We start from the raw sequence: 12,719 nt of genomic DNA on the forward strand, positions 1-12,719 counted from the left end.
TCCCAACATGGAGCACACTCTGTTCCTTGCTGGGAGTTATAGTACCTGCATTAATAAACAGATCGCAACAGATTTCAGGAGTGACACTCGCTGCGATCTGTCTATTAATGCAGGTACTACAGCTCCCAGCATGGAGCAGAGTGCGCTCCATGTTAGGAGTAGTAGTAGTACCTGCAGTCAAGGACAGATCACAGCAGGTATCACTGACACCCACTGTGATCATCCTATCTATTGCAGAGATGTGTAGCGGCTCTATGCGAGTGCTGTATAGAGCTGCTCCACAACTCTGCTATGTTATGGACAATCGCACCGGGTGTCAGGACTGACACCTGGGGCGATATGTCTATTAGTACAGGTACTAACTACCCCCATCATGGAACAGTCAGTTCCATGCTGGGAGGTAATAATACTACCTAAAAAAAAAAAAAAAAAAAGTGACACTTTATTAAAAATGTATTCAAATTTTGTTATAGAAAATATAAATTTCGGGAAATAGATTTTTTTTTTTTACCATCACTACTGCATCCTTTTTTTTGGGTACCAAAAAAAAAAAAGCGCCAAAAGGGGCCAAAAATGCCATTTCCACTCAAATGCAAATAACGCCAGAAAAAACGCAAGAAAAAAAAAGCCAAACACAGGAAAATGCTGTGGCGTTTTTTTCTTGCATTTTTTGGGGCCCAAAAAAACCAAGTAGAAACTTCTGAATCACAGCATGGAAATGGAGATCATTCCCTGCCAGCAGCGCATCAATATCCAGAAAGAAACTCTGGAAGAGAATAAGATTTCTAGGCGTCTCCATCCGCCTTGACTTGGCACCTTTCAGTGAGAAGTTTGGAAGTGATGCTTTATATAAAAGCTTCTGCACAAGCTGTGAGAATTAGCAGTGAATAAATCAACAGCATTGGATGGCGACAGGCGCGGCTTGGGTCCGTACAATGCCTGTGTTGTCAGCCCCTGGCCTCCCCTCTTCCCTTCACCATTGCTGGGAGTGCAGTGAAAGCCTGGTATATCCTCCATTGTTCCTGCTCAGCCATTTAGAAGAAAATAAATCTAGAAAAAAACAGAGCAATTGAGTCTTATAAATAATTTGTGGATGTGTTGTGAGAAGACGATTCTTGTGTCTGAGGGGAAGAGATGATTTATTTATGACTGACTCAACAGGAGGAGGCCCGAGTGACACTACAATGAAGGAAATTGCTCTCATTACAAAGTGGCGCTGACTAGTTATCAGAGGCTCCAACCTTCCACAGGAAAGGCTTCTATGTATTATTCACTACCAGCAAAGGGGCATGAGCACCAAAACGATTAAGCTCAAGGGACTTGTACGGTATATGCTATTTATTCCTGCCTTGTGGGCGTTTTTACCCATGATCCCCGTACATTTCAGCAATGTACTTGCCAGGTCTGAAACCAAGCTGCTGAAATAGGGGAATAATAAAGATAACGAGAAAAAATGTTCACAGGTAAACAAGAGTATATGTAAGAACACTTAGTAATATAGCAAGTTTGGAATGGAGCGTGCATAAGTTCACATCTGCGTTTGGAAGCTCCATTACGGATGGAATATAACTGACCCTTACAAAGGGTTAAAGGGGTTATCCACCATAAGGTGATTTTAGTACGTACCTGGCAGACAGTAATGGACATGCTTAGGAAGGATCTGCGCTTGTCTTGGGGCTAAATGGCTGTGTTGTGAGATTACCATAACACCGTGGCTAGCTTTCTGTGAACTTGTATTTCCCGTTTTCTTGTTTGCCTACAAATCCCATGATACCATTTTCCTCCTTCCCACACATCAGCCACCCCACCCATTGAAACATAAATGAGCTGCAGACCTGTGGTCTTCAATCAGGATGCCTACAGCTGTTGCATTACTTGCAGATTGATCCCTCCACCCATTGAAGCAGACAGGCTCCCTATCATCAGCTGACTAGTGAGTCAGGTCTCGGCCGCATTGCAAGCTGGGAAAAATCTGAGACAACAGTCATTTTGTATGCTGTTAAAAATAAATAGTGGGGTGAAAATCACAGAAGAATTGTGAGAAAACCATCACACACAAGTACAGACATTATATTATGAACTAAACTAACTTTACAGCCCCTGTAGCATAGTCAAATAAAAAAAATGCCCGGAATACCCCTTTAAGCAGAGAAAAAAATGGACCTGCAGTATTTTTTTCCCTCTCCATTCAACTCCCATCATCTGAACGAATTCTGGAAAGGATCTCCTGCACAGAGCTCCGAATGGATGTAAACAAGCCCTTAGCCCTAAGAACATGATGAGACCTACAGATCTGAGCTTCATTCAAAATCTGCTGGTTCTTATTGATAGGCAATACGCTTATCAGACACACGTGGAGCTTATACAATGAAGAGTGGCAGATAGTGTCTTCAACCTTGGATTAACAGAATAAAACTTACCAAAACAAAATCTGTATACACATAGAAACAGCAGCAACTACTGGGAAAAATCCGCACTAAAACCAGCAAAATTGTGAAGGCAGCTTCAGTATCGGCTGTAATTCTGGATCAGCACAAGATGAATAACGTAATGTATATTCACATAGAGAATACAGCTCTGGAGAAGAAGACAGGCTCTGGAGAATAATGACCACCAACAGATAAGTAATGCATATATGAGCAGTAGTAAGTGCCACTTTGGAGTAGAATACAGACTAAAACGGTGACCATTAACCTACGGCTGGGTTCACTCTGCATTTTTATTACCATATAACATATACAGTGGTCCCTCAATTTACAATATTAATCGGTTCCAGGACGACCATTGTATGTTGAAACCATTGTATGTTGACACCATAACTCTATGGAAACCTGGTAATTGGTTCTGAAGCTCCAAAATGTCATCCAAAAATCAGAAAAAGTGAGGATTAAAGAAAAATAAGTAGATAACTAATATAGATAAAGCAAATCCTTACATATAAAAGTAAGAAAGATCTGCTGGGAGCTGTAATCACTGTCTATGTCAGTGTTTCTCAAGCAGGGTGCCTCCAGCTGTTGCAAAACTACAACTCCCAGCATGCCCGGACAGCCGTTGGCTGTCCGGGCATGCTGGGAGTTGTAGTTTTGCAACAGCTGGAGGCACCCTGGTTGGGAAACAAGGGTTTATGTAGAGGACAGGAGCTTCTTCAGGGTCCTATACAGTACACACAGTGTCCCAAATGGAGCCGCCCTTACTTGGTGTCCAAAGGAGCAACTAACCCTGGCACAGGTACGGAGTAGTACAGAACTTGTAATTCCTCCCTGTACTGTAGGGGGCGCTACCAGACACCAGTCAATGCATGCACTTCAGTAAGAGTGGTGATTTACCAGTGAATGCCCATTCTGATTGGTCGTTTCTTCCCGCCATTGACACGTTTCACAGATCTGGACTGTCTGTACATTGTATGTTGAGTCTGGTTTCAAGTTACAATGGTCCAGAAAAAACATTGCATGTTGAAACTATTGTATGTTGAGGCCATTGTAAGTTGAGGGATCACTGTATACGTTTTATATAATTGAAATGGTAAAAAATGGATTCTGCTGTATGCCATACAGCAGAATCGGTCTCCCACTGACTTACATTATAAAAATGGATTGCAATTAGAGATGAGCGAACTTACAGTAAATTCGATTCGTCACGAACTTCTCGGCTCGGCAGTTGATGACTTTTCCTGCATGAATTAGTTCAGCTTTCAGGTGCTCCGATGGGCTGGAAAAGGTGGATACAGTCCTAGGAGACTCTTTCCTAGGACTGTATCCACCTTTTCCAGCCCACCGGAGCACCTGAAGGCTGAACTAATTTACGCAGGATAAGTCATCAACTGCCGAGCCGAGAAGTTTATGACGAATCGAATTTACTGTAAGTTCGCTCATCTCTAATTGCAATGTATATTTTGTTATTTACACAATAAAGAAGTTGATTATGTTTTTGTATACAGCAAAATTAAAAAAAACGTACAGTGAACATAAATGGGTACTCCGCCCTTAGACTTCTTATCCCCTATCCCCCGCGATCTACCTGCAGCACCAAGCGTTCATTTAGAACGCCGGCTGCGGCACTGGAGGCTTGAGCTGTCACGATCATGCCCCCTCAATGTAAGTCTATGGGAGGGGGCGTGGCATGGCCGTGACGTCAGCACCGCATCGCTAGTCATCGGGCACGGAGCGAAGTTCACTTCGCGCACCGGATTACTGTGGCGCCAAAGCAGAGATGGATAGAGGATAAGATGTCTAGGGGCAGAGTACCCCTTTGAGACAAAAATGAAGTGTGAACCCACCCTTATATAAAGTCAGCTTAACCGGTCATTGTTGGTGTGGCCTCCTGATTCTCTGTCAACAGAGGAAATCAGTGAAAAGAAGGGTTGGCCATGATGGATTTTAGCTGCTGGCCATTTTTTTTTTCTGGAGGGGTAAGATGCACCAGAGTGGTCTGGTTGTGGCTTACCCCTCACCTTCCCATAGAAAACACAAGGAGGTTGCATGGCCACCATAACCGCAGGATCAGTACAAGAGAAGTTTCACTCTTCCAAAGTTGCTGGTTTATAAAATGACATCTACAGTGGCCATGAATGACTAGGATTGAAGAGGTTCTCTGGGAGCAGGAAAGGGATTTTACCTTCTCTTCGCCCCCTGGCATGCCACTTACACCTAGGCGTCGTCTTGGAAGTATAACTTCTGTGACCTGGAGGTGGGTACTTTATAGTGATCATTGCATACAGGAGAATCATGAGATTCTATTCCATTTTCAGCATCATCAAAGATGTTCAGTTAAGCACAATAAAGATTTTGCTAAAAATTATTAAAAAGCGATATGGCCACCAGAATTAAGGCGATGGTATTTAATCGGTTTTGACATGTTTCCTTATGGATGTTGAATTCCAAATGTAGGAAAATTCATAACAAATCCACAACCAATCCAGGTCAGGAATTGAAATTCTGCGATATAAAAATCTGCACCACACGTCTTTCTCTGCACAGAAAGTTTCTGTAACGTGTAGATGACATTTGCTTGAAGGTCTTATTTGTTTCTTACTGTATTCTGCAACAGATTTTACATCCAAAAATCCATACAGAAAATCTGCAGCAATTCAGTTATGTGTGAACATAGGGTGGGCCTTACAAGTCATGGTATATATTAAGAAATAACTGTCCATGCAGTTTGTTAAAAGGAGTTTTGCCACCATCGACACTCATCCTATGTATAGGGGATGTGTGTCTGATCGTGAAGGCCTTGACTGTTGGGACCTCTCGCAATTTCAAGAATGGGACTCCTGAAGCTCCCATCTCGATTCACTGTTTGATAGGGGTACTAAAGATTGCAGATTGTTTGCAGATTGTTTTTGTATTTTTAGCTGGTTTACCTGCTCTTTGGTCAACTCATCCTTTATTTGCAGTAAACAAAACATTTTGGAAGAAGTGGCATTGAGAGAATCTTCTGGCCTAGAGGGGCAGCTGGGTCTGCATTACTGATGTTCCTTCACATCACAACCCCTATAAGGCCCATGGAAGGTGCAAAAATGTATCAGTAGTATAGTCTATGCACAAGTCCCATGCAACAGTTTTGTATGACGGCATCCTGCTGGTTATTTACAAAGGGTACAAAGACATTTTGATGCAGGAGGGCACATTTAAAGGCACATGAACAGGTCTGTTCTGTGGACTTGGTACCTCATCCTAGTTTGGCCCTGAGATAGGTGTTGCAGTTTAACCCCTTAAGGACGCAGCCCTTTTTCACCTTAAGGACCGAGCCCTCTTTTGCAATTCTGACCACCGTCGCTTTACGAATTAATAACGCAAAAACGCTTTTACTGAATATTCTGATTCTGAGATTGTTTATTCGTGACATATTCTACTTTATTTTGTTGGAAAATTTTCGGCGTTACTTGCATCCTTTTTTGGTGAAAAATCCCCAAATTTCATGAAAATTTAGCGTTTTTCTAACTTTGAAGCTCTCTGCTTGTAAGGAAAATGGATATTCCCAATACATTTTATTTTTATTCACAAATACAATATGTCCACTTTATGTTGGCATCATAAAATGGACATATTTTTGCTTTTTGAAAAACTTAGAGGGCTTCAAAGTAGAGCAGCAATTTTCAAAGAAATTCATGAAAATTGCTAAATCTGAAGGGACAGATGTTACAGAACTACAACTCCCAGCATGCATGGGCAGTCCAGGCATGCTGAAAGTTGTAGTTTGGCAACATCTGGAGGACTACCGTTTGGGCACCACTGTGACAGTAGTCTCCAAACTGTGACCCTCCAGATGTTGCAAAACTACAACTCCCAGCATGCCCAGACAGCCGAAGGCTGGGAGTTGCAGTTTGGCCTTCCTAGTGGTTGCTACAGTAAAGATCACTTTACTTTCAATTCCCCCCCCACTGTAGTTTCCCTACCTGACCCAGCATCCAGCAGTCTCCAGCAACGATCGGGGATCTCCAGGCATCTTCTCCTGCAGGTACCGGCCTCCATCTTCTTCCCACGATCCCCTTGACATCCAGGGGTGGGCAGGATGGGGGTTGCCATGGCAACCCACTGTCCTGCTCTGCCATTGGTCAGAATCAGTTCTGACCAATGGCAGGGGATAGGAGGAGAGCGCAGCTCTGCAGCCTCATTCCTAGCCCTCAAGATGATCGGGGCTGTCCCTGACCGCTCCGATCATCGCTATTTTCCGGGTGATCGGGTCACCAGAGACCCGATCAGCCCGGAATAGCAGAAAATCGCATGTCTGAATTGACATGCAATTTTCAGCGATCGCCGGCATGGGGGGGGGGGGGGGTTGCAGGATTTCAGCAGGCATTCCGGTCCCCAACCGGCTAGCGTCGGGGACCGGAATTCCCACGGGCGTATGCATACGCCCCACGTCCTTAACCTCCTGAGCGGTATTCCCGAGCGTGACTCGGGGTTAATTTTCCCTGCCAGGATCGGTAACCCCGGGTCACGCTCGGGGTAGAATTACAGAGTTCCCGGCCGGGCTGCACGATATATCGCAAAAGCAATGCGATATAGCGATGCGGCCCCCGGGAAAACTTGCGATTATCTGCTCTGGTCGGCTCCCGTTGCGGGGTCCGGCCAGAGCAGGTAAAGAAAAATACTAAGTCAGTGTTTCCCTACCAGGGGGCCTCCAGCTGTTGCAAAACTACAACTCTCAGCATGCCCGAACAGCCAAAGGCTGTCCGGGCATGCTGGGAGTAGTAGTTTCACAACAGCTGGAGGTACCCTGTCAGAAAAACAAGAGGGGGGAATGTGACATGAAGGGGGGGATTTGACAGGGGGAGGGGAATGTAACATGAAGGGGGGGGAATGTGACAAGGGGGGGAATGTGACAAGGGGGGGGAAGAATGTGACAAGGAGGGGGGAGAGTGTGACGGGGGGATGTGACAAGGGAGAGGGGGGAATGTGACAAGGGAGAGGGGGGAATGTGACGGGGAAGATGTGAAATGGGCGGGGGGGGGGGGGGGGGGGGAGATGTGAGATTCAGTGCAAAAAATTGTACCGCTTTTGGTACAAATTTCCAGAAAGAATCATACCGCCAGGGAGGTTAAGGACTCGGGATGCAGGGCGTATGCATTAGGGATCGATTATCGGTATGGCCGATAATCACGATTTTGGGCATTATCGGTATCGGCAATTACCTTGCCGATAATGCCCTGCACCGCCCCCACCGCGAAAATGCCAAAGAACCGCCCCCCCCCCCCCCGACCCACTGCACCGCGTCGCACTCCCTACTGTGGTGCTGGGCGGTATACCGGTATGGATTTTTGCCCATACCGCTATACCGGTCGGGCCCCACCCTCCGAGTCAATAAAAAAAGAATTAAACTTACCCGTAATGGGGGTGGTCCGGGCCATCCATCGTTCCTGTAGTGTCCGGGGGCATTCTGGGTGGAGGGTGAACCGGTCCGGGCTGTCCTTCTCACACGGTCTTCTCCACTCCGGGCAGGCTCCGGCCTAGTACGCTGCATAGACGCCGTGACGTCAGGTGCGTCGCTGCGCACAGGCGTCACTGCGCAGCGGCATCTATGCAGCGTACTAGGCCGGAGCCTGCCCGGAGTGGAGAAGATGACCGCCGGAGAAGAAGAAGGACAGCCCGGACCGGTTCACCCTCCACCCGGAATGCCCCCGAACACTACAGGAAGGATGGATGGACCGGACCACCCTGACAGGTAGGGGGAGAGAAGCGGGTGGTGGCTGCGGCAGCCTATGGCACCGCAAAAGCCACTGCAGTGCCTTGATTTAAAGCGCCCGCTTTAAATCAATGCTCTGCAGCGGTGTCGAGGGGGGATAAATAGCCGATAACTTATACCGATATTCCGGTATAAGTTATCGGCTATCGGCCCTAACCTCCACTGATTATCGGTATCGGCCCTAAAAAAACGATATCGGTCGATCCCTAGTATGCATACGCCCGGCGTCCTGAACAGGTTAAGCCAGTAGCATACAGTCACATACACACTCACAGATTGATACGAACACTTCACTTAAACCAATTTACTAGTTCCTAATTTACCCACATGGCTTACTCTTTTCGGTAAGGACTTTTTGATCCCATGATCAAAAGGTCTTGCTCTCACGGTGAGAATAAGTCAACAAGGGAAGGTCAGAAAAGCCCATACCTGTAAAAGGATGCAAGAAAGGTAATTATAACAATTTGCAAAGATGTTTATTTTAAAATGCACCATAGGGTTAAATAGGATATTTGACATGGGAATACCCTTTAATCATGTGACCTGAGAAGTGAATGCAATCTTCTTAAGACTACAAGATCCATTCATAATGAATGTAAAATGCAAGTTTGTCAAAGGCTTAAAAGATTTTATAGGGGAAACAAAACGGCCACTACTGGTGCCATATGGTAGATACAGTACTTGGAGAAAAGATTATACCAGGGGTGTTGCTGCTCTTTAGAGCCGGACACACACACACAGTCCACTTCCCTATGGCTCTCAGTGTATCTAATGGCAACCCATGTATAAAAGACAACTGGTACTGGTGCTATAGGTCTTTTCCTGTGCCCCCTGTCCCTATCTCTTTAGCAATGAGTATTCTTTAAACAACCAGAACTAGAGGTGGTGGGAAGGGATGTGACAACCATTCAGATTACATTTTTGCTTGGGAAAATTGTCACCTCAAGATCTTTCAACTGATCTGCCAAAGCAGTGTCTCTTTACTATTCTTACATCAAGTACACTATTATAGCCTAAAGGATAAACCACTGTTCTTTATACACTAAGGAGTTAAATAAGATCAGAAAAACATGGCTGCTATTTTCCAGAAACAGCACCTATCTTATATTCTCTGTAATGTTGAAGCTCAGCTCCATTTACCCCCAAAACACAGCTCATGGACCAGGGTGGTTAGTTTCATCTTACAAGAGCCCCCCTCCAAGGAAGGGGCATAGTGTTGTTGATCACATACAGTGATCCCTCAACTTACAATGGCCTCAACTAGAGATGAGCGAACTTACAGTAAATTCGATTCGTCACAAACTTCTCGGCTCGGCAGTTGATGACTTATCCTGCATAAATTAGTTCAGCTTTCAGGTGCTCCAGAAGGCTGGAAAAGGTGGATACAGTCCTAGGAAAGAGTCTCCTAGGACTGTATCCACCTTTTCCAGCCCACAGGAGCACCTGAAAGCTGAACTCATTTATGCAGACTAAAGCCACCAACTGCCGAGCCGAGAAGTTCGTGACAAATCGAATTTACTGTAAGATCGCTCATCTCTAGCCTCAACAAACAATAGTTTCCACATATTATGGTCTTTTCTGGACCATTGTAACTTGAAACCAGACTCAACATACAATGTACAGACAGTCCAGTTCTGTGAAACATGTCAATGGCTGGAAGAACTGACCAATCAGAATGGACATTTTACTGGTAAAACTCCTGTATTACTGAAGTGTATGCACTGCCTGTGTCTGGTCGCGCCCCCTACAGTACAGGGAGGTATTACATGTTCTGTACTCTTTACCTGCACCAGGGATAGCTGCTCCTTTGGACACCAGGTGAGGGCGACTCCATGTTACTTTTTTAGGACAATTTGTACTATACAAGACCCTGAAGAAGCTCCTGTCCTCCACATAGACCAGCGTTTCCCAACTAGGGGTCGTCCAGCTGTTGCAAAACTACAACTCCCAGCATGCCCGGACAGCCAAAGGCTGTCCGGGCTTGCTGGGAGTTGTAGTTTTGCAACAGCTGGAGGCACCCTGGATGGGAAACACTGACATAGACAGTGATTTACAGCTCCCAGCAGATCTTTCTTACTTTTATATGTAAGGATTTGCTTTATCTACATTAGTTATCTACTTATTTTTGCTTTAATCTTCACTTTTTCCTTTTTTTGGATGACATTTTGGTGGCTTCAGGACCAATTACCAGGTTTCCATAGAGTTATGGTCTCAACATACAATGGTCGTCCTGGAACCGATTAATATTGTAACTTGAGGGACCACTGTATAGGTAATGTGTTATGGCCTAATTACAATTATGATGATCATTAAACTATTAACTCATAGGTTCTTGATAATAGATACATCTACCTCATCCTTCCTTTTCTAGTTTGTGAAATATTATATTAGCATAGGAAAACTATCCTGTTTCTTGCATCATGGAAATCCCCTTGTAACTGATATTAGTCATTTATACTTCCATAAAGCAGCACTAAAAGGCTGACTAAAAGGGATTTACACATAAAAAAAAAAAAAATTTGCAGAATTGTTGCATAGCCCTCACTTACCAGAAACATACACCAGCCAATACCTGGCTAGCAAAACTGTCTGTAGACCGCATTTAAAAAAGAAGTCGCACAAAAACTACAACGGGTGAAAAAGTCTGAGAAAAGTCGCAGAGAAGGAATACAAAGTGGTGTTTTGAGGTGAAATTTCCAAAAAATTGGTACTAGCACCATATTTATTAAATATCCTGCACCATTTAATAAATTTGGTGCATGTACATTCCAACTACATCAAAACCTGTGTATAACATCAGCGCACCAACACGGACTTGATCCATTATCTAACTGAAACAGTTGCAGTCAGTTCATGGGTACATACACTTGCAGCGCCACCTGCAGAGTGGAACTGTAGTGTATATGCACTTGTTTACAGCACAGTTTACAGTGACACCACAGACCAATATCAGACTCCATACTTCCTGAATGAGGGATATGACTGTTGCCAAGGCACTGATGGTATGGCCCTACATAGTTTTATAACAAAAAATAAATAAAAAATTGGCCCACTGTTTTCCTGGATGCCTTCCCTGAGATTGTGCCTTAATAGCCGAGTAATGTACTCATAGATCCACATCAGAGAATGAGGTAAGTGCCAGTCTACTGCTTTGTTGTGTCACTGTCTTCAGTCTTCTCTTGATTCCAATCTTTTAATCCTTCAGGTAAAGATGTGTCCTCTTCAAAGCTACCTGTCCCTTCTACAAACTCTTCATAGGAGGACTTCTCTGGAAAAGGCCTAGGGCCTAAAAGATTGATCATGTCCGATTTCTCCAAGACTTCCTTTTCCAGCAACTGCTTCCCAACCTGATGGTGGTAAACAATTTATTTGTTACTCATCCAATATTGGTTTCTGAAGTATATCACCTGCTCCCAGTACTTTACCCCATCAATGAACCCCACTGGTTTAGGTTATTTTAGATATCAATGATAGCTTGGCAATGAACTGAGCATGCACAAAGTAAATAGGCACTGTCAGATTCAAAAACTTTTTATATGTTTTACATCTTGGCAAAACATCAACCTTTCTAATATACTTCATAAGAAAATGTTATCTCCTTTTTATAGAAATCATGGCTTTGTCCAAGCTGAAGCACAGGCATGGACAAAGTCCAGTGAGGGTGGGCTAGAGCTCCTCTGTGCTCTCTCCTGTCTGATAAGACTCCTCTGTGCTCTGTCCTGTCTGATAAGACTCCTCTGTGCTCTCTGTCCTGTCTGATAAGACTCCTCTGTGCTCTCTGTCCTGTCTGATAAGACTCCTCTGTGCTCTCTGTCCTGTCTGATAAGACTCCTCTGTGCTCTCTGTCCTGTCTGATAAGACTCCTCTGTGCTCTCTGTCCTGTCTGATAAGACTCCTCTGTGCTCTCTGTCCTGTCTGATAAGACTCCTCTGTGCTCTCTGTCCTGTCTGATAAGACTCCTCTGTGCTCTCTGTCCTGTCTGATAAGACTCCTCTGTGCTCCCTGTCCTGTCTGATAAGACTCCTCTGTGCTCCCTGTCCTGTCTGATAAGACTCCTCTGTGCTCCCTGTCCTGTCTGATAAGACTCCTCTGTGCTCCCTGTCCTGTCTGATAAGACTCCTCTGTGCTCCCTGTCCTGTCTGATAAGACTCCTCTGTGCTCCCTGTCCTGTCTGATAAGACTCCTCTGTGCTCCCTGTCCTGTCTGATAAGACTCCTCTGTGCTCCCTGTCCTGTCTGATAAGACTCCTCTGTGCTCTCTGTCCTGTCTGATAAGACTCCTCTGTGCTCTCTGTCCTGTCTGATAAGACTCCTCTGTGCTCTCTGTCCTGTCTGATAAGACTCCTCTGTGCTCTCTGTCCTGTCTGATAAGACTCCTCTGTGCTCTCTGTCCTGTCTGATAAGACTCCTCTGTGCTCTCTGTCCTGTCTGATAAGACTCCTCTGTGCTCTCTGTCCTGTCTGATAAGACTCCTCTGTGCTCTCTGTCCTGTCTGATAAGACTCCTCTGTGCTCTCTGTCCTGTCTGATAAGACTC

General features: G+C 44.9%; 1 protein-coding gene across 1 annotated transcript in view; it reads right to left on the minus strand.

Moving 5' to 3' along the window:
- Positions 1–9,655: 9,655 nt before the first annotated feature.
- The window catches only part of LOC130276500 (AFG3-like protein 1), a 37,244-nt gene continuing 34,180 nt past the window's right edge, over positions 9,656–12,719 (minus strand). The window contains exon 16 of the mRNA XM_056525969.1: positions 9,656–11,531. Within this exon, the coding sequence (XP_056381944.1) occupies positions 11,328–11,531 (204 nt within the window). The 3' untranslated portion in view covers positions 9,656–11,327. The remainder of the gene's footprint in view (positions 11,532–12,719) is intronic.

This window comes from Hyla sarda, chromosome 6 (genome assembly GCF_029499605.1).
Source record: "Hyla sarda isolate aHylSar1 chromosome 6, aHylSar1.hap1, whole genome shotgun sequence".
In the NCBI taxonomy this organism is placed as follows: domain Eukaryota; kingdom Metazoa; phylum Chordata; class Amphibia; order Anura; family Hylidae; genus Hyla; species Hyla sarda.